General features: G+C 43.9%; 1 protein-coding gene across 1 annotated transcript; it reads left to right on the forward strand.

Annotated features, from left to right (window-relative positions):
- Positions 1 to 1,179: 1,179 nt before the first annotated feature.
- LOC310846059 (guanylate cyclase soluble subunit beta-2-like) lies at positions 1,180 to 22,837 on the forward strand. The gene is made up of 16 exons (XM_083742090.1): positions 1,180 to 1,960; positions 3,796 to 3,869; positions 6,779 to 6,873; positions 7,476 to 7,636; positions 8,129 to 8,228; positions 10,234 to 10,454; positions 10,888 to 10,999; positions 11,627 to 11,730; positions 12,635 to 12,851; positions 13,723 to 14,043; positions 14,903 to 15,051; positions 16,364 to 16,510; positions 17,609 to 17,763; positions 18,920 to 19,134; positions 20,033 to 20,143; positions 21,749 to 22,837. Exons 1-16 carry the CDS (start codon positions 1,958 to 1,960, stop codon positions 21,898 to 21,900), a joined length of 2,337 nt encoding a protein of 778 aa, XP_083598216.1. The 5' UTR covers positions 1,180 to 1,957; the 3' UTR covers positions 21,901 to 22,837.
- The last annotated feature ends 99 nt before the right edge of the window (positions 22,838 to 22,936 follow it).

A 22,936-nucleotide genomic window follows, 5' to 3' on the forward strand; every position in this document is an offset into this window, starting at 1 on the left:
TTCCAAAGTAGCAATTGAATTTCCTCTACTAGATTTTTCATTAAGGGTTTAAAGAGAAAACATCTTTCAAGTTCAGTATTAGTTTCGCAGCTGACTGATCTGCTCATTTAGGATGATGCATTTTCATATTATCTACAAAAGACAAGGAGCATGAGGAAGAAACATAAGCCGCTTGGCAAAATATGGATTAAGAAGGACCTAGTCATATCTGTTCATGGTCAAGGTTAGTTAGCATTCAGTTTACAGCAATTTTGAACCATGAGAATCATTGTGATTCTTACCTATGAACATAAGGCAAGGGTGCTGGATCTGACCAATGTCTCATCTAGTCCAGCATCCTGTTCTCACACTGGCCAGTCAGATGCCTGGGTGAAGCATGTTAGCTGGAAATCAGCCAAATAGCTCTCTGCTCACCTGCAATTCCCAGCAACTGGGATGCAGAGGCATCCTAACTCTGACAGTGGAGGTAGAACAGGAGCCATTGATGTTTATCTGTTAATTATTTTTTCCTGGGGTTTGTTAGCAAAGTCTGAAGGACCATGATGCAACCTTGCCTGAAGCTAAGCAGATCTGGTTAGTGTCTGGATCTGAGAAGACTTGGATCTTATTAACACAGCAGAAAAGTATAATAAATAACTCAGCAGGTTTGGCTTTTGTTGTTGTTTACTTTCTGCTGTTGAGACATTCTAGTTCCACATGCATACGTTCCTTTGAGACCACTGAAACCTCATGACAAAAACAAAATGCGCAGAGGTTTTGCACATTTTTATGGTGAAGTCTCTTTTGCAAATGCATCTAGATTAGGGAGGAGGATAAGCAGCCCTCCCATTTCCCCCAGCTTATTGAAAGCACTCCAAGATGACCACAATTTTGAGGTTCCTGGGGGACTCAGCACCTGTGGGAAATGTGCTGCTATTTCTCCAGCATGGCAGAGCCACCCTTCAGCATGAATTCTGTCGCAGCAAAAACCAGAAAGTGTCTTGGGAACATAGGAAGCTGCCTTATACCAAGCCAGACCACAGGTGCCATTTCTGTTGTCTTTTTGGTGCCTACTGAAGACTTTCATCTTCCAACAAGCCTTTCAAAGCACAGATCTTTCTCGGTCTGCATCCGCACTGGAAATCCTTTGTGTGTTTGCTGCCCTGAACTGCTTTGGGAGGAAAGGCTGCATATGGATTTAATAAGTAAACAATCTAGCTCAGTATCGCCCACACTGACCCAGCCCCACCTGGAGACACAAGGGATTGAACCTGAGACCTTTTTGCATGCAAAACATGTGCTCTGTTCCAGACCTATGGCCCGTCCTCGGTTTCTGGCACCTTTAAGACTAACCAATTCATTGTGGCATAAGCTTCCCTAGACCACAGCCGGTTCCATCAGATGCGTGAAATGTAATCTAAAACAGCCCGCAGGCTTGAAGGCGCCAATCAGCCTCTTCGCGGCTCTTGAGGCTCTCCATTTCAGCACCAGAGACCCCTGGACAGCGCCTTCAGTTCCTGGCACAAGCAACGACTCAGGCAAGGCAAGGCTGCGCTCCGGCACTTAGAGATGGAGGTGCTGCAGTCATGCAGCGCGCAGAAAGAGGCGCTGTTTTCGTGACGGGGCTGCTCAGATCCTAGGCAGTCAAAGGTGACTTCGTGGCAGGCCGATCGTAACCTTGCAGCGGAAGAAAGGACAGAGCCACAAGCCCGTTGTGAGGCTCGGGAGAAGAGGTGGGGGGTGGGGAGTGAGCATGGGGGCTGCAGGCTCGCCGCTCAGATTTCCGAGCCCTCGAGGAGAGGCTGGTTCCATCCAAGGTGTCACGACATCCTAGCTCTCCGCCCGCGGAAAGGAGCTGGCCAGGGTCCCCGAACTAACGTGGCGTCTCCGGGGAAGGAGCAGAGAGCCAGAAGGACCACCCTGAGCGACGGGAATAAAGCAATGTTGCACGGTTCTATCGCTTGAGTCATGCGCCAGAATGGTGAGTAGCGACTGTTTGTCTCCCCCACCGACCCCCAACGATCTTCCACGGGCGGTTTTTGTTTTGAAAGTTAGCAGAGGGATCCGGGATCCGGAGGAGATGCTGATGACTTTGTGTCAAATCGATTTTAGAAAAAGCCTCCTCTGAGCAGTGGGCATCTGGGAGGGAAGTTTGGGGGGGGCGTTGCTGCCAGTTTAGCTCTGTTTTGCTTTTCCCGGAGAGAAAGAAAAGCAAGGGATCCTCAGCTACTTTGCTCCGGAGCAGCCCTAGTAACTTTGGAGCAAGGGCGCTGAGGACCCTGCTAAAGTCTTGCCAAGACCATCTTGGCAGAAGCCAGGGCCACGAGCAGGGCGACCACGTCCACTCGACGCCCGTCAGTCAAGTGGCTGGAGGACCAGCATCAATAGATTCTGGAGATGGCAACCTGTAGCTGTTCCCTCCCTCCTCGCGTCAGTGGCCGACCCAGCCTCCAATGAAGTCCGAGGAACTGTGGCTGATGTCAATAGGGGGCGTCTGGCCGCACATCGGTCTGGATTCAGGAGGTAGTAAATAAAATATCCCGAAGTGCACAAGCGTCTGCTCGCGCCAAGTAAAAGTCAAGAAAAGAGTATTACGCACATTCTCATTTAAAAAAACAACAACAAACAACAAAAACGGACAAGCCCAGTTGCCCCTGATTTGTTGTGGTGCGCTAGGACAGCGCTTGGTTTTGGCAATTCAGTTAGCGGCTTGGAGACGCATCAGCGCCGCTGGGCAGAGAGGCGCTGCGGTTACTAAGACCGCCAGCCTATCAAGACGCGCTTATCTCTAAGCTCGGTGGGATTCGGGGCTGATTCAATTCTGCTTCACACCTCAGAGCGTTTGATGCCTTCTCCTATTTATGGATCCTGGAGGCACGCAGAAGGAGGCAAGAGAGAAAGTCTCCCTGTGCAGCAAACTTGTAAAGGGTGGGGATTGTGGAGGACATTCGTTTTTTAAGGAGCTCAGAGGGCGTCCAGAAGAAAAGTGCTTATTGATGAACTGGGGGAATAGGAAACTAAGAGGAGTGGGTGGGCAAGAGCTCACCGTAATTGTACTGACCCAAACAGGTCATTTTGATCAGGCACTTCTTCTGGGGATGCGCATATTCTGAATTACTAATCTGCACGACTATTCTGGACATCTAAAGTAGAGTCTTTTCTCATATGCTTTGTAACAGTACCAAAAAATCAAGCAGACATACAGAGAAAGCTATGCAGAGAGTGAGCCCCTGAATCTGGAAAATGGCAAATTCTTCCCTGACTTTTAAGGGAACGGTGTGTTTGTTTCCTTTGCTCCTGTTTCTGTGCTTCTGCCCGGTAAGGATGTTGAATAGCAAGAACATAGGAAACTGGTCTATCTAGCTCAGTACTGTCAAGCTGACATGGTCACCTCAATATGTTGTTGGACTCATCAGCCACAGTCATAGAATCATAGAATGGTGGAATTGGAAAGGACCACAAGGGTCATCTAGTCCAACCCCCTGAAATTCAGGAATCTTTTGCCCATTGTGGGACTTGAACTCACAACCCTGAGATTAAGAGTCTCATGCTCTACCAACCGATCTATCCAAGTCTGGCATGTAGCCTATAATAGTACGTTTTTAAAATTCTGAATTACAGCAAAATAAGCCTGAAGACACTAATAGTAAACTTCATTATGTGGCTGATTCTGTATTCGATGCGTATTCGTTTTGTAAAAGCAAGCCAAAGTTTCATGTAATAAATATAAATGCAAATATCATCCAATGTGATGCAAATGTAGCTTTTTAAAAGAGAACCTTGTATTTCCCCATTTTCATGCCTTTGCTTTTGCAGTATGGCTTCATCAATACATGCCTGAAGTCTTTGGTGGTTGAAAAATATGGTGAAGAAATATGGGAGAAATTAAGGTAATTTATACCTGGAGGAATTATTCATAGACTTTCTGTTTTGTTCCCTCTGTGATTTATAATAATAATAATAATAATAATAATAATAATAATAATAATAATAATAATTCAGAAACACCTTTTGAAATCTTAGGAAGTGTCCTGCAAGGTACACGTTGACAAGTGCTTCGCTATATGCCCACCAACACATCATAGTCTTAGACATAAGCCTAGTGAATAACAGGAGCATATGGAGTTTGTCCTACTGAGGTGGATCATTTGGTCTGTCTGTCAATCCCAGTATTGTCAACCCCAACCTTTGCCAACCCTACTGCATGCCAGATGTTTTGGGTTACAACTCTCATCAGTCTCAGCCAGTGTGGCCATGCTGATGGGAGTTGTAGATCTACCATAATCATCTAGAGAGGGCACCATGTTTGCAAAGGCTAGTACACTCTGCCAACAGAATTCAGAGCCTTGGGGTGGGTGGAGGGAATTGATACCATGGCAGCATTTTGCAAAGACACAACATTACTCAGTCAGGAAAGGAATATTGTTGCATGCCACCCCAATCTCTGAGCGGTGTGAGATTCTAAGGGTCCCAAGTGCTTACCGAGGGTTTGTGTTTTCTTCGGAATGAGGGACAGCAGACACTGTGGTGTTTTCATGATATATGGTTTATTTACACATATATACAACCTGAGCCCACAATGGAGAGATTCACAGCAATTAACACCCCAAGAGGTTTTTGCTTTTCCCCAAAGCCACAGCCTTGGATTGAAGCAGAAATCAAGCACCTCTTTCTATCTCTCAGGCTTCCACCTGCTTCAATTTTTCAGCTCTTGCCTTTGTATTTCTAACTACCAGCTCAGGGAGGGGGCCCACCCATTTGTTCTCTGGCACCAAGCCACTTCCTTTGTTCCCTTAATGGCTCTTCACCTCACCAGGAAGCTAGCCTGGCTATTCCAGGAACTAGAAGAGGGCCAAGGCAACCTAACCCCCACAACTCATAGCAATATGTATGGCTTTCAAAGCAGAGAGACTGAATACAGGGACTCCCCATTAGATTAAATCTATAGAATTGTAGCACCCCCAAAGGAGAGTAAAAGCACATACATGCCTAACATCTGGAAGCACAAGACTCTCATAATGACTCAGCATTTGTCCCCCCCCCCCACCGCCCCTGAAGAAAATGCCTTTAGCCAAAGAATATTTAAGTGAAAGCAGAAGGAATACCATATTGCAGGAGAATGATTTCCTTGCTCTGAGGATAACCTGAAACAATTACTGAAACAAAGGCAAGAGATTGCCTCATTACACAATGCTACTCTCCTCTAATTGCTTTATTTGTTATGCAAAATGATATAGAATGGCATGTGGCTGGGTGAACATTTTTGTGACAGAGCAGCAGCTGAAAACTCATCATACTGGAATGAAGCCACATCAAATTTTGAAAGTATTACAGAAGGCATCCATAGGAAGGGTTATTAACTCTAACTGAAAGCATTATATTCTCCCTCCCTCCCTCCCTCCCTCCCTCTGGACACATTCTCTTGACTGCTATGGGCTTATTCAAGGCCCACATTTTAGGAGCATAGGAATCTGCCTTATACTGAGCCACTCCGCCAGCCCATCAAGTTCAGCATTATCTATGGGCGTGCTGAGACCTGGGGATTATTGCATTAGTTTCCTTGGTTATAATGCTAGTGCAACTCTCCTGGTTCCCTGGTTTCTAACATTCCTTTTACATTGCATTACCTGTTGTGGTATGGAACTGTGGCTTTCTGTTAGATGATGATGATGATGATGATGATGATGATAATTTATTTATATTCCGCCCATCTGGCTGGGTTTCCCCAGCCACTCTGGGTGGTTTCCAACACAATATTAAAATACAGTAATGCATCAAACATTAAAAGCTTCCCTAAACTGGGCTGCCTTCAGATGTCATCTAAAAGTCTGATAGTTGTTGTTCTTTTTGACATCTGGATCTACTGAGGTCCAGCTCTGAGAGTTCTGCAGTTCCCCCACTGGGAGAAGTGAGGTTACAGGGAACCAGGCAGAGGGCCTTCTCAGTAGTGGCACCTGCCCTGTGAAACATCCTCTCATCAGATGTCAAGGAAATAAACAACTCTCTGACTGAAGGCAGCCCTGTTTAGGGAAGTTTTTAATGTTTGATGTTTTATTGTGTTTTTAATATTCTGTCGGGAGCCACCCGGAGTGGCTGGAGAAACCCAGCCAGATGGGTGGCATATAAATAATAAAATTATTATTGTTGTTGTTGTTATTGTTATATAGCTATCCCACAGCAAATTGCATTTGTACCAGGGACCATGGCATGACACAACAGCAGGTGTCATAGGACATGTCACTACCCTTTATGTGCTTCTGTGTGCTTCTGTTCCCTTATGATTACCTCATGAAAATGGTGGGAAAGAGCTATACCAGCAGGGCAGAATGTCTCATTTCACTGCTTGAAGCAAAGCAGGAACTGCTGCTGTTGTTGCCACATGCCTTCTACTGATGCTGCCAACTGTTCTGCTGACACCATGCACCTTTTCTCATCTGCTGTGGGCAGAGAAGCTGCACAGCCATCAGGGCCAATTATCGATGAGATCTCAACCAAATAGATGTAATAGTGCCCAAAATTGGCATCGGTGGCAGTGGTGCTTCTCTGCCAATGGTAGAGGTGGTGGGCAGGTGGGACACCCGTGAGTGTGCTGCCGGAGGGCTTTGGCCCCCTGAAGCAATGGCCTCATCCTCTCTAATGACTGAGCCAGCTCTGGAACTATATGCCAGAATACTGCCCAAAATTTCATCACATGGCTTGATCCTAAGAGGGGTCAGTAGTGGCAGGCCAGCTGACTGAATGAGAGACTGAACCCTAAAAATGTTATTAAAATGCCAGCCAATATTTATTTCTATTACAGAGTCCAAACTGGAGTGCAGGATACCTTTTTGACTTTTGAAGTTTACAGAGATGAAATCACAATGCAGCTGATTGATAAGGCATGCAAAATGCTAGGTACGTATGGCTTGGAAAATAATGCAGGCCTTTCTGCACCACTCCACCAGCAGACCCTCCAAGTGTCCTTATTTTCCAGGGATATCTCTGATTTAGAGATGCCATACTGGTTTCTGATTTGATCCCACTTTTCCTTAGGATGTCCCTATTTTCATTGCAGAAATGTTGGACTTATCCGACCCCCGAGCCATCTGAAGGAGGCAATCCTGTATAGGGAATTTTTGAAAAAAATGTTTAATGTTTTCTTATGCTTTTATATATGTTGGAAGCTGCCCAGAGTGGCTGGGGCAACCCAGTAAGATGTGTGGGGTATATAATATCATTATGGAATGGGATGTCCCCATTGTCATTAAAGAAGTATTGGAGGGTCTGCATCAGCCACCACTGTAAAGCACATTTAAAGCACATGACTTTCCCCAAGGAATCCTGGGAACTGTAGTTGGTTAAGGGTGCTGGGAATTGTAGCTCTGTGAGGGATAAACTACAGTTCTTGGTTTTCTTTCGGGAAAGTCATGTGCATTAAATGTGTGCTGCATACACAGCCCTAGTTAAACTGGGTTCTTGATCCTATAATATTAATTAATAGACAATTATTTTCCCAGATGTTCCCCCCGATATGGTCCTGAAGCAGTTTGGAGAATATTTCTTTGAATTCTGCAAGCGGTCAGGTTATGACCATATGCTGCGGACTCTAGGAGGGAACCTCTATGAATTTATAGAGAATCTGGATGCATTGCACAGCTACCTAAGTCTGTCTTACCAGGTAAGTGGAAATAACTTTTGTGGTTCTACATACACAGCACATGTTCACAGCAGCATAATGTGAGATATGTCTATGATTATTATACATACTCTCACTGATTAGTTACTTTGGGTGTATTGACCTTGGGCTGGAAATATTTAGCTGCTGTTTGATTGCCTTTCTCCATTGCATATGGAGCATAGGTGCTTGAGTCCAGTCAGAGGTTTTTTTTTAGGGGGGCGGGGCGGGAAGAATCCAGAGAGATGTAGCATTAATTCATGGAATTCCCCTACCTCTTAGAACTTTGGACAACAACTTGTTTTTCTATATTTGTTCAATAGTGAGCTTAATTTCGGCCACACCTTGATTGTAATTTGGTAGAACCACCACCACAGCCCAGATCATGTGCTTAATTTGGTGCCCAGGAAGGTTGCCCATTTGCTTCAGGGCAATATTGAAAAATAAGCTGAAATATGAGATGCGTGATTATGAAGAACTCTGGGTGTTTTTCAGGAAATGAACGCTCCTTCATTTAGGGTGGAAAAGAATGAAGATGGGTCGATGCATTTGCATTATTACTCAGACAGGCGAGGCTTGTGCCATATTGTTCCAGGTATGTAGTTTCCTCTGGAATGGATTTTGAAAGGTGGGATAGTCAGCTATTGGATTAATGTCTTCTGAATGTCCTGGACACTGTGTTTTTCTCTTTACAGACCTCTTCCAAACCCTCCATTCGCTATAAACTAGCAATTGTCCCAGTGGTGTGATGTCATGCTGATTCCTGCCATGATTCTTAATATATATTTATTTAGAGAATAATAGCTTTGTAACAAAGACTGGCCCTCTATGCACTGACTGAAAAACAAACAAACAGGAAAAAGGACTTAGTTAAAATGTCATAAATTTACGGTTGCCATATTTCAAGATGTAAAATTCACCCCAAAGAGTGATAGTCAAATACACACTTTCTGGTTCTGCTGGCAAAAATCTGGACATTTGTCAATTTTTCAAAATTCCACATGGATGCTACTATCACTGTTTGAATCCCAGACATATCTGGGAAATTCCTGACATATGACAACCCTAATAAATTGCTATGGTGAGTCAAATGTTTAATTTGAAATCAGTCTGGATTTGAGTTTCTTGGTGTCTCTGGTAACCTTTCTTTTACATCATGGCTGTTGGCTGGTATAATGGATGTATGATCTGTATTTTTTTATTGGTACTGTTCCTGTGGGTTTTCATGGCCTTTGGCCAGAACAATAAACTTACGTTGTTGTATCATCTATTGGGCTGCCTTTGAACACTTCTTGGATACTATAATTTGTCCATAATACAGCAGCTAGGCTGGTTGTGAAGCACGTGAACGTAAGCAGGTACTCGCTTGGTGTTAAATAAGGATCAGGCAAACTCAGCAATGGAGAATTAGAAGGTGAAGTTTATTGCCAGGCAATAAGGACCCAGTTTGGAATCTCTTCCAAAAGGAACTGGGACCCCGATTGGCAGAAATCCAGAGGTCTTTATACCTGAGCAGATCACAGCAAATCATAGATCATGAGACAACCATGAGGCAGTCACGATATTGTCAGCGAAAATTAGTCAATTAGCAAGCTTCTTGCCATGCTACCAGCTCCTGGTCAAGCACTGGTCAAGCACGGAGTTCTAGTTCTGCTTTCCGATGCTTGCAGTGACGCTCTGTTTAACCTCTCCCCTAGTTATGACAGGACAGGGAGTTTGGAGATTTTGTGGTTTAGCTCTTCCTGTTCCAGTGGACTAATTTAGCCTGTATCTGAGGGGATTTTGTACCAGAATCTCTGATTCACGTCTTCCCCTTGTCCAAGGTACACGGATGTTTGTAGGGGAAAGGTCGGCTCCTAATTTTGCTGTTTCAAGCAGTATGCAGTTAGCTAAGGCACAGTTTCCCTTTGATTCAAAATGGATTATAAAATACTGTAAGCCCCGATTATGTGTGAGCATATATGAATATATTGATTACTGATAACTGATTATATGAATAGCATAGGGGTAGCCCTTCTTCCTTGCCTCAGTTGGTGTGGATTGTGCTATCAGAATGTGTTGAAGCAGGAACCCCTGATGAGCTTTGTGGCACATGGGTGATCCAGACATGGGGGGAAATGCTGCAAAGAAGTGTCTGCTAAAAGCAAAAGCAATGTCTCTAAGCTTAGTATTAGTTTAGGGTGAGGTGATGGAGGAAAGGAAAGAAAAAGGCAGAGTAGGGAGTAGGTGCAGAGAAAGATTTTTGCTCTCACTGACAAATCCAGTTTGCAATCAGAGGGATTTTTAAAAATTTATCTAGAAAGTAAATCCCTTCCCCTCTCCCACTCCAGAAACACTTTAAAAGTATGTAGCACCTGAGCCCCTGGACCCATTTACTTGTAATTTAGCAGATTTTATCCAATCTTTATGGGCTACAATACCTGCAAATTTCATGCACTTCTGTTAACAGAGGGGGAAAGTTATAGCCATTCAACAAATTCCCAATTTGTGAATGGAGGCAAGAGAATGAATCAGACCCGAACCCCCAAGCATCAAACTGGCGTTTAGAACAAATCACTCCATATCCCCAATAACATCTTTTTTTTTTCCTTTTGCTTCAGGAATCATTGGTGCAGCAGCTTTGGATTTTTTCAACATTGAAATTTCCATGGAAATAGTCAATCAGTCAGAAGAAGAAGAAAGAACAGGGAAAAAGGAACACATTGTATTTCTTGTGACACAAAAACCTGTATTTTCATACAGAAGGCGAAATAAGTTCTCTTCCTCTTCACCGTTCCGTTCAAGTTCTGGAACACTGGTGGAAAAACAGCTGAATAAAGAGGTACTGTGATATTCATTTTTGTATGGAGTCATGTATGTATTGGCAGGAAGACCTATATATAAAATATATAGCATCGAAGCAATTTTAAATTAATAGGTAGTCATCTTCCTTTACATCATCATCATCATTGAAATTACTATTATTATTAGTATTGCTACTATTATTATTGTTGAAAAAAGAAAACAGGTGTCAATATAAGACACTTCATTTTCAGAATCCAGGCATATGCTCAAAACTCTGGATATTTGCCTCCAAAGAGTTTGAAACAGTGAAGGATACTGGAAGATATCCCAAGTGCATTCCAATTCAAGAGTAGGAAGAAATTTAAGTTGCTTGTGCCTTCCATTATTATATTAATTATTTTGCTGATGCAAAGACCTTGTACACTTCTCACTTTTAACAGTTTGGCAATTGTTGTGGGTTCATTCCACAGGATACTGAAAGAGCCACGAACAAGAACAGGGATAAAGCCAGCCCGCCTTCGACATGCCCTGTCAAGAAAAGTCACTGGGAAACAATTAAAGGAATTGTGACAATAGGAAAAGGTAAAAGTGTAACTTTCAAAAAAGCGTTTGGCATCATTCATTAATGCTTTCAGTATGGCATTTAAAACCCAGGCTTTTTCATTAAATATTATTCATTTCTATCCCATCTTTCCTCCAAGGAGGTCAAGGTGGGGGACCTTCTTCATTTTACCCTGATAACAATCTTGTGCAGTGGGTTAGGCTGAGAGATGATGAATAGCTCACGGTCCCCCAATGAGCTTCATGTCTGTGTTGGGATTTGAACTCTGTTCTCCAAGGTCCTAGCCCAACACTAACCACTACACCATGGTGGCATCCCAGTAAAAACGACCACGTTGTATTAAGGAAAAACACAAGATAATGGTTATGTTTACATGTCATATTTTTTTATTTTTGAAAACCCTTCCCAGGTTCTAATTTATAGTGGAAGCCTCTTCAGCCTGTTCTTCCAATCACATCATATTCATATACCTGGAAAGTCCCCATGTACATTATTCTGGAGTTCTTGGAGGAAGACGGAGGGAAATGAATTTATTTATGAATGAGAATTAAATTATCTTGCAGAATCGTGCTATCTGAATAATGGTACTGATTCTATCAGGGAATTATGATAAGATTGAAATTACCCCCCCCCCCCCCATATTGCAGGACGACTTCTGAAAGGATTTGATCCTGTCTATCCTAAGACCCTCTGCATAGATCCGAAGACATTTTGCAATGGGCTTCCTTTCCACATTATATTTGATGAAGAGGTGAGTCAAACTAATGATAACTCGTTTCCCTACCTATGTGAACCAAACGTAGCCATTCTACAACACAATCTTCTGCATAGCAGCTCAAAAGAAAATCACAGTGAGTTCAGTGGGACTCGTTCCAAGACAAGTAGGCATAGGATTACAGATTCAATCACCTAATGTAATAAATTGTTTACCCCTACTGCCTACTGTTGACCTAGAAGCTTGTTTGCATGATAAGTTAACCTGAAACATTCTGTTTCATAATATATTAATACCGGGATTAATAACTACCCTTCCAGTAGTTAGCTGCTGAAAATTGCCCAGACGGCAATCGAGCATCGTCTTATAGCCTAATTTTCAGCATTATTCCAGCATGGTCCCAGTAATACTGTTACGTGAGACAATGCAAAATCCACTCCAGCCGTTAAGTAGAGAGACATGGGATGGGGGCTGTGAGGGTGAGTGTGCTGCCTCTGCCCCCTGTCACTCTTCTGATGGTGTTCCATCGATGGTAGGCCAATCTTCTAAAGCAGGAAGCCTTCTGTCCCTTCCCTGCATGCATTCAGGGTTCTAAAATGTACAGCAAAGATCACTCTCCAACTCATGGAGGATGGTCAGAGCAGCAGCAAGGGGTTGGAAATAGGGGACTTCCCTCTCATGTTTACTTACCTTTGGGATGGGGGACCTTTGGCCCTCCAGATGTTGTTGGACTCCAATTCCTACCAGCTCCAGCAAGCCTGGCCAATGATCATCCCTAACCTTGCTACTGCCCTATCAACCTAGTGATAATGCTACCAGGTGGTTGGCTCTGTGGTGCTACCATTCCATGCTGGCTGCTCTCATTCTTACTCCAGAGGTAGGATTGCAAGACAATTCTGAAGGGTGCTGATGCTAAAGAGTTGTGATTCTATCTTTTAAGCTTAGAGTGAAGCAAGCTGGAGTCAGCATTCAAAAGATCGTGCCAGGCCTTCAGACACTGGGCATTCGCCTCAATCAATATTTCAGTATCGTACGTCCTGAAGTGAAATTCACCATCTCCAGTGTCCAGAAATTTATCAACAGCCAGTTTGTTTTCCAGACCAAGAGGGAGATGATGCCAGAATCTTGGAAGCAGCGTCCTATGTTAGAACTGAGAGGTAACTCATTGTCTTCATAAATATCGGGGTCAGGCATGATTAAGGCGACTAGATGAAGAGCTGGCTGCAGGGCTGGCCAACCCTTGAAGGGTGGTAAGGCAGTTGCTTCAGGCAGCAGGCTCTGAAAAGCAGCAGACCCAGGTTCTGAGGAGTGGGACACCCACTCCCCACCCACTGTTACTCCCCACTGCCTGTCGCCTGGACAGTAGCAAATATGGGAGCATCCTCCCCCCAAATCTATTCCCTACCCCCCCCCGAATTCTGAAATTGTGTCTTCATTGTAATAATTGAGACAACTTTTTATATTCTGGGTCCTAGGATTCTTTTCCCGTGTTGCAGTCATGGGATTGGTTTTATCACGTCTTTTCATTCCACATTGTGGGAAGTGGTGGAGACAGGATGTTTTTACTACTGTGTTTCCATGATGTAGGACATTTCTCTCTTTGCCTTATGATGCTGAAGAGGAAGGAGCTGAGTTACGATGCTCCAGGTGTATATATGCAAATAAACATAGTTTCACCATAAAGCTGCACTACTGAGTCTGAATGCTGACTGCCTATACTCTGCTGATCCTGAAGTGTGCTGATGCATCTGAGGTATCAGTCGCTGTGATGTTCGAACTGGAGAAAGATTTTGAATCTCCCGACTGACCAGGGGGGAGAGAACATGCCAGTTGGGCATGTGTCTCTGCTAGACTCCTACTCGCGTGTAGGACCTCCTGACACTGGGTGGAATAGAAGTCTAGTGAAGGGTTGGAAGTTTAACAATGCAGATATAATCTGGAGGGAAAGAACAGCAACCAAAAACTTAAATAACTAGAATGAATGGCATGAAGGAAAAGTACCTGTGATTCTGTATTTTTTTTAATCAGGTCAGATGATTTGGATGGAGTCTGTCCAGTGCATGTTGTACCTTTGCTCCCCTCTCCTGCGCACGCTGCATGAGCTGGAAGAGAGGCACATGCACATCGCCGACATTGCCCCCCACGATGTCACCAGGGATTTGATCCTTCTGAACCAGCAGCGGCTGGCTGAGATGGAGCTGTCCAATCAGCTCGAGAGGAAGAAAGAGGAGCTGCGGATTCTGTCAAAGCATCTCGAGGAGGAGAAGAAAAAGACGGAAGCCCTTCTCTACGCCATGCTCCCAAAGCATGTGGCCAACCAGCTCAAAGAAGGGAAACGAGTCGAGGCAGGTGAATGAGCGTGAGGCAGATAAAACATTTGGGGCCAACGTGCAGGTGCTTAAGTTGTAAGGAAGACCAAAATGAGAAACTTCAGAGAAAAATTGGTCCAGGCTCCCTTTCCCCCTTACTCTAATATTGCCATTAACCATTCATTTTAACACCAAGGGTTGGAAACTTGGGGCCCTTCACAAATTTGTTGAACTTCAGCTCCAGGCTCCCACCCAGTCAGTATGGCTAATAGTCAGGGAAGAAGGTAGTACTTCGGTGTTCCCCAGAGCACCTCCATGGTTTAGAGGGCACATACTTCTAATTATCAGATGCTAGGGAGAAAGAACAAGGGAGGGCTGTTCTTAACAGGTCTTGCTTTGGAAGCTTGTAGGAAGCATCTGGTTCTCTACTGTGAAACTAAATGCTGGACCAGATGAACTTTTGATATGATCTAGCAATGCTCTTCTTGTTTTTATATGGATGGAGAGTTATAACAAAAAGGACTGAATCACTCTTGGCCTAAATCAGGGTGAGAGTCCGTGACTCTCCAAGTTCTGTTGGACTACAACTCTCAACATCCCAAACCATTGGCCACGCTGGCTGGGGCTAATGTGAGAGATGGACTTCAACAACTTTTGGAGGGCTAGAGGTTCCCCATCCCCAGGCTATATCATATGTATATATAATTTTATAGTTGGCTGTTTGGATCTTTTGCTGTGCAGGTGCATGAATTTTAGCTAGCTACATAATTTATTTATTTTTTATTACAAGATCTAGATATCTAGGAATGAATGAATAACTTGAGTATAGGTACAAGTCTTGACCACATTTATTCACTAAACTATCCCCACTCCTAACCTTTGTCCTTTTGGGCTTGCAGGAGAGTTTAAAGAGTGCACCATATTATTCAGTGATGTTGTAACTTTCACCAACATTTGTGCCCAGTGCGAACCTATTCAGATTGTCCTCCTGCTAAATGCGATGTATCTGCGATTTGACAGGCTGACCACAGTACATGATGTCTACAAGGTCAGTGACAAATGTTCAGCCACAATTTCGTGAAAGTGATGTTAGTGGGAAGGAGGGAAAAGATTTCAAGGACCGTTTCTCTCTCCTCTCCCCCCCTCCCTTGACACCTTGTAATTCCCTGCTCTCTTTGGCTCCACCTTCTCAGCAGCCCCTATAAAAGAAAGAAGAAAAGAGATGGGTAAAATTCTCCTGTCTTATTCCCGATACCTGGGCTCTGATGCCCCCGTTCCTTTTGCTTTGCTCTGCCTGAATCCTGTCTAAAGTGTGTGCATCTTCTCCGTCTGCTTACCCTTAATGCATGGGTGGGGGTAGAAATGTCTTTGCGATGACAATGTGGGCAAGGCTCTCACATGCCCACTGCAGCCTGTTGAAAGACACCAGGTGGGCCTGAGGGAGTGGGATGCAAGTAGCAGCAGAAAAATGCACAAAGGAAGTTGAGGAGGAAGTGTGCTGACTAGCACACAGCAGCAAGGGAGAGATAAAAAGCAAAGGTGACCTCTGGCCCCATGAGGTTGTTTGGAAGGAATATGAATTGAGAGTGGGAGAATAGGAAAATGGGGTGCGGGGAGGAGCGGTAGAGATAAAGCAGAAGGTCAGGGTGAGACTGCTGTGAGAGAAACATCTGTGAAAGAAAGGAATAGCTGGGGGGGGGAGGGGAGGGCAGTAAATCTGAGGTTACAAACTCTGTGGCAAGCCTGAGATGCCAGAGAGAATTTATGAGGACTGCATATAATAAAGAGGATCCTGTGCTGAGAAGCTACTAGGGAAAATCTGGAGTAAGGAACCATTCTTGGACTCTGAGGTCACCCTGTGTGTTGTTATAGGGAGCAAGAATCCTGACTGTTTTCCTCTGAGGCCCTGGTCCATTCTCTGGCATCTGTGCACTGGCTTATCAGTAGCTGTATCAGAAGAGAGGGTGGCCGTGATTTAAAAAAAACGCCGCGCAAAATCACAAACAGAATGCATTGTAATGCTTTAGTTTCTTGAAGAACAAAAAAAGTTTGCATTATTGTTCAAAACAGCAATGTTACATGTTAAAATAATTTGAATATCAGAAATGTGAGAATTCCATGCTAAAGATATTTCACACTAACCCTCTCTCCCCGAAACCAGATTTTAAAATAATTAGGCAAGTCCTAACTAATATCACAATTCATTCATTCATTTATAAAAGTATTTACAGTGTTAACATGCCGCCCCAATCTCTGAGTGGTGCGAGGTTCCAGGGGTTCCAGGCACTTACCCTGGAATAATAATAAGCTCAGGCAGAGACTATTGGCATGGCAGGGTTTGTCCGCTTCTTTTTTTAAAGGTGGAAACCATAGGAGATGCCTACATGGTAGTAGGGGGTGTTCCTGTGCCTGTATCCACACATGCTGAACGGGTTGCCAACTTTGCGCTGGGAATGATCATAGCTGCGAAAGACATAAAGAATCCAGTGTCTGGGAATCCTATTCAAGTGAGTAGCTAATAGACACATGCACATCATCTGCTTACTATTTGCAAATGGAGATGGCGCAATGTAGGGCCATAATGATCAGCAATCTCAGACTTGATTTGTGTGTCATGTGCAGTAAATTGTAGGCTTCTAGGCTGTCATAATAAAAAAAAAAGCCAGTATGTAAAAGATCCCGTTGGTTGGCTCGACAAGTTCGCTGGGATGACTAAAGACCAACGTCCCAAAGGCCATCAGTTCTTGTCAATTGCAAGATACTTAATGTGCACACAGAGCTCTGAACCCTGCAAGGGTACCATAATTCAGTTCAAGGGAACAGGAAGCTTTGCGCATGCAAAGAGATGAGTGTGTGGAGCTGGCTTGTGCATTAACACAACAGGGATCCCTGATCATGCAGGAGGGCAAGTCTCTGCACAGAGAGATTTGGACTGGGGGATATATGGCTAAAAGTTCTGTTTTTATACATGAGATATAAGGGCTTGAAGGACAGGAGACCTTGAGCACACACAAATATCTTTGCAGGATTGGTCTTGAGGCCTGGAGGACCCCATTCAGCCCCCAGGCCTGCGATTCCCCCATTCCTGTTATAGAAATTCCCATTTTATGTACTCGATAACTCCATTTTCTTTCAAAGGATTGGGGATGTTGAGCAAGACCTTCCTGGTATATTGTGTCCTCCTGTGTCAGCTGTAGTAATGTCCTTGCAAGTGTGATCGAGAGAGTTGCACTTATTTTCAGACCTTTGAATTCAGGGCTAGAGCTTCAGTTTCTGTCTCTCAGAAAGAACAGCCTGATACATTTGCTTCCCACTGTGCACCACAATGTTTATGAATAGTATCAATTTTTATGAAGAATTACTATGGCCTGGGTTCAACAGTGCTTACAAGCCATTTTGGCATGTAAGCAGTATATAACATTATTATTATTATTATTATTATTATTATTATTATTATTATTATTATTATTAAACAGAGTTCATCATAGGGAACTGTGGATTATGGCTTGTGACTGTTTAGTTTGTGTTTAGAACTTATGGATAGATTGTGCTTGAAATGAAACCTGTTGTGGAAGTGATCTTTTCCCCAAAAAACTCTTGCTCAGATCAGAGTTGGGATCCACACAGGGCCTGTCCTTGCTGGAGTTGTTGGAGAAAAAATGCCACGTTATTGCTTGTTTGGAGACACAGTGAATATAGCATCCCGGATGGAGAGCCATGGGGTACCAAGCAAAATTCACCTGAGTGCCAGCGTTCATCAGTGAGTAAGCTCTGACACAATCCATTAAGAATGCTTTGCACTGAACTCTTGACTATGCATAAGGCTGTTAATGGCTACTATACATAAGGGATAGATTGCCTCCTGTATCAAAGGCAATATGTCTCTGAATATCAGCTGCTGGGGAGCACCCAGACCCACCCACCCTTGTGATAGGATAGTGTCTGCTTTCTTATTGGAGCTACTTTAAAAGTATTTAGATTTGTTCCCAAATTAGTGGAGTTAATTACCAAATGTTCCCTTCCTACAAAAATACATGTCATTTACATTTCAGCTGTTGAGCTCTGCTTTACTGGGGAATGGTGATTTTTGTGGATGTGGTTTTGAAAATACAAGATAGATGATGGCACGATTTAGAGCACAGAAGTTCCTAAAATGGTTTGTTCACAGATGATGGTGACCTAGCTATATCAACATCATTGCTGAAAATTGCAGTGGGATCATTTTTAGTGCAGCAATTTGGGTGGTGACATGGAATGTCTTGTTTGTCTGCCCTGGCTGAGATGTACTTTAAATGCATGTTACAAGAGAACAATGTGGAGAAAGGCATTAATGTAGACAAGAAGCCTTATAAGAATCCTTCCTTCTGTGAAGGGATGAATTACTGCAATAAAATGCATGTTTCCACCTGCGTTTTCTGTATTTTAAAGAAAATAGCCATTGACTTTCATTAATTCTGAATGAGTGTTGTTTTTTTTAGATTCTAGTATTTATTTATAGCATCCTACCTGAATGGGCCCCACCAATTTGCACTGAACACTGGGACATAAGCATCATTGTATAAGAACAGTGATATTGCTAAGTGGTGACAAAACAGCAGGCACAATTCATGTCATTCAGGACACTTTCACAACACCACTAATATTTCAGGCAGGTGCAGAGCCTGTGCTTGAAGGTGCTGGGCTATGAGTTCAGAGGCCATCATTCTATAGCCATGAGTCATTCTGGAAGGCAAGCATTTCAATGCATGTCGTTTTATAGACTTCTGCTAGTTAAATTACCATTGTGTCACCATTCCAGGTCTTTCAACAGAACCTTAGCTATGTTGAACTTTCCACATTAGAGTCTGATATAATTATTGTCATTGCGCCATTTTCATAACCCACTGCTTAGATGTGCTGCTTTATTTATGTTTCAGGTGCCTAAAGGACAAGAATTTTGAAATGATGGAAAGGGGAGAAATTGATGTAAAGGGCAAAGGGAAAATGCACACTTACTTCCTGGTCCAGAATACAATGGCAACTGAGGATGAGGTCATGGGAAGACCACCGAGGGATCCTGTTCCCAGCCATGAATCTGGTCAACTGTCTCTCGAGTGCAGCGCTGAAGCATTCCAAAGCGCATGTCCACAAGGTAGAGGAAGGAGAACAAATGGACTCCTTTTTATTTCATCATTTTGCTGTTTCTGATGCTCAGGCCATGAGTGAGCTTGCTTATGTTGTCAGCAGGGCATCACCCATCATACACTTTATCACACACACAGTCCAACAAGATAACAACAAGAATCTGCCCACAGCACAGGAATCAATCTGCAATCATAGCAATCAACACATGCACACACACACGCACACACCACACACACCATTCAAACACAAAAACAAATCTCACTACAGCCAGCCAAAGACAACCAATCGCACCCTAGGCCACCCCCAACATCTCTCACTACCAAGGAAATGCAACAAGCAAATAGTAAGAGAACCCACATGTGATGCTGACACAAAACCCCACACATACACTAAGTAGAAGAATAGAAGCATGGCCACCCCACCCCACTCACCATTCCTCCCTCCACCTCTTTCCCCCCTTTTCTTCCTAATGTAACCCTAATGTTTCACAACAAATGAAACTGATCTGTAGAAAACGCAGCTTGAAAAAAGACACATTGCGTGTATTTTTGTAAACTAAGAAATCTTAATAAAAATATATTTGAGAGAGAGAGAGAGGGAGGAAAAGAGAGATCAGCAGGCTTGAGGGAACTCCAAAGTTAACAGAAGCATAAAATATATTTTTTTTGATATTGGGAAACAAGGGACTCCAAGGGAAGTGAGCAAGCTAACCATGGAAAGCTGACTGAATTTTGAGGGGTGGGGAACAGAAAACCAGGTGGAAGGCAAAACAACATGGAGAATTGTGTTGGAAGACATGGCTGACTTACTGGAAAAGTTAACAGGAGAAGCCATACTGCAATATTTTGATGCAGGACCCAGCAGTAAAAAATAAATGACACGTACCTATTTCTATTCCTTTTCAGATTCAGATGAGACATCGCTTCCTATCATAGCAATGAAATATGCAGATAGCCCTATAGAAGCACACACCAGCGCCAAAGGAAGAAATGAATCAAGAGCAAAGGACTTAGCAGGTACAGTGGTACCTCAGGTTAAATACGCTTCAGGTTACATATGCTTCAGGTTATGGACGCTTCAGGTTACAGACTCCGCTAACCCAGAAATAGTACCTCGGGTTAAGAACTTTGCTTCAGGATGAGAACAGAAATCGCACAGTGGCGGTGCAGCAGTAGCGGGAGGCCCCATTAGAGAAAGCGGTGCTTCGGGTTAAGAACAGTTTCAGGTTAAGAATGGATCTCCAGAACGAATTGAGTTCTTAACCTGAGGTACCACTGTATTAAGAAGTCAGGCAGAAGTTAGGGTTTGTGGGAATGGGGCTAGGATACACCCCACCTCTGGAGTGGGGCAATGGTCCTGAGGGGCTCTATCCTTGGTAGCAGTGACCAAGGCCAGCAGCCAAGCTGCCTCCCACCCACCCAATGGGTCTCCTCACAGGAAGGCAGGGAGGGAAGAGGTGGAGACAGAGAATGACAACAGAAAGAATGTAATCTGGGGCATGGAGGGGCACCCTGCCACCACCTTCACCATCAAGAGTAGGCAGGGTGGCAGAGGGAAGATGACAGCAACGAGGGGGGCACAGTGTGATGATTTGCCTTGCCCCCACCCTCCCAGGGACAGTCCTGTCAGGATTCCAATAACTTCAACCTTGGATGGGAGATACAGCAGTCATGTTTGCCTTGTTGCCCTGCACTAAGAAATAACTTGATGTTGATAGAAAACTCTATGATTCTATGATACTAACATCATATGATGCACCATTCATGCTACTGGCTCTCAAATCACGGCATATTCAAGTTAGTGGCTGAGTAGAGGCATAGCAAGGGTAGGTATTCATTTGGGAAGAAGGAAAACAGTCCAACCCACAAACTAACCTATAGCTTCTGGAGATATTTCAGGGCAAGCAGCCTGGCTTTTGCTTGTTTTAGCTTTGGTTTTATGTACATTCTCATGTTACTAGAGAGATGAAGCTCTGTGTTAGAAAATGCATGCAGTATAAAATGATTGAACTATGGTGCAAATGTCTTTTCTTTTCTTTTGTCAAGAATACATGGTCTGGAAAGCCATAGCATGTATTAGACGAAAAAAATGCTCATTCAAACTTTATATCAGTATTTCTATCCAGCAGGTCTTGTGGCCCCTGTGAAATGGGAGGCTGTTTCAGAGTAGCTTTTTAAGAAAATCTCTCAATGTGTTCTAAGCAAAATCTTTGTCCTATAGTACTCAAATATATATTGATGAGGCAAGAAGACACCTAAAAAGGGTTTATTCTCCACAGAGTGGAGTGTAGAGGGATGTTGGGAGAGGATTCCATCAACATAACACTGAGATAGCCAACACGGTGCCCACTAGATGTTGTTGCACTACAACTCCCATCATGCTGGCTGGGGGTGATGGGAGTTGGAGTCCAATAACATCTGGAGGGCACTGCATTGGGTATCCCTGATGTAGCACATAGCACTTGGCACTGAAAACAGAGCTTCTCATCGCGGTTCTCTCCATTCTCAGGCTTTAAAATGACCCCAGATTTTCAAGATCATGTTAGACTCAGGCTTGATGCTGTTATTAAGACAGGGCCCGCCATATTTAAGAGCTCTCATGGAAGGAACATGTCTTTACAGGCAAACCTTGTGATTCAGAGACCAATGTAAGTCTCCATGGTGACCAGCAGTCAAGCAAAGATCCTTATCATCTTACACAAGGCAGAAGCAAGCCAGCAGCAGCGCCGCCGCGGATCAGGAACGTCCGATCCAATTTCTGCAATTTGCTTTAAGAAGCTCCTGAGTTTTAAAGTTGAAGAGTACAAGTGTGTTCTGTAATGTAATGTTTTGCTGTTGCTCTCCTGGAGTCCTGACTTCGCATACAGTAGTAGTACATCAAGTGCACTGATATTGACATATTTTGAAATCACTGGTAGCAATAATGAAGAAAACTCTGGGTATTTCCCTGTTTGCAGTCTTGACTTGTTTTCCGTGTATGAACATGACACATCTTGCTGTGTGAGATTGAAGGGAGTTGTGCTCCAGATGTCTGCGTATTTAAAAGTCTTTGTCACCTTATCCCCAAACTGTGTTTGACTTCCAAAAAAAGAAAAAGAAAGTAGAAACATAGGAGGATATAATTGGCATGGCAGTGCATTTAAGCTTTACTAAGGGCTCATCCAGACTTTGCTTTTGTGCTGTGTTTTCTAGGCACAGCTCTGTGCTTTAAAGCTCTGTGCTCCCCCCCCCCCAGTGCTTTCCCCACAAAATCCCACTCTTTACCACTGAATCAGAGCAAGTGGGAAATTGCCATTTGTTCTGATTCAGTGCTAAAGTCTTCCTGGGGAAAGTGGTGGAGGAAAACAAAGAGTTCAGACATGGACCAGGAATGGTCCTGTGCCTGGGAAAGCATGGGGCAAAAGGTGAGTGTGGATGACCCCTCAGACAATGGTCAGTGGAAGCTGTTTCACTTAGAATTTAAATTGCCGAATATCCCCTGCCCCTCTTGCTCTCTACACCCACATACACAAACAGTATGATATAGGGATCTGCGTGTTTTCCTTTTAAGGATGAAAGCAGCCCAGAGAAGGATTTGCAGCTGGAAGGAAAGAGTTACATAGCTCCTTTCCCCTCCCCTCAGTCCTGCAAAAGGTAAAGGTAAAGGGACCCCTGACCATTAGGTCCAGTCGTGGCCGACTCTGGGGTTGCGGCGCTCATATCGCTTTATTGGCTGAGGGAGCCGGCGTACAGCTTCTGAGTCATATGGCCAACATGACTAAGCCGCTTCTGGAGAACCAGAGCAGTGCACGGAAATGCCGTTTACCTTCC

This window comes from Podarcis gaigeae (genome assembly GCF_964106915.1).
Source record: "Podarcis gaigeae genome assembly, chromosome: 5".
Lineage (NCBI taxonomy): Eukaryota > Metazoa > Chordata > Lepidosauria > Squamata > Lacertidae > Podarcis > Podarcis gaigeae.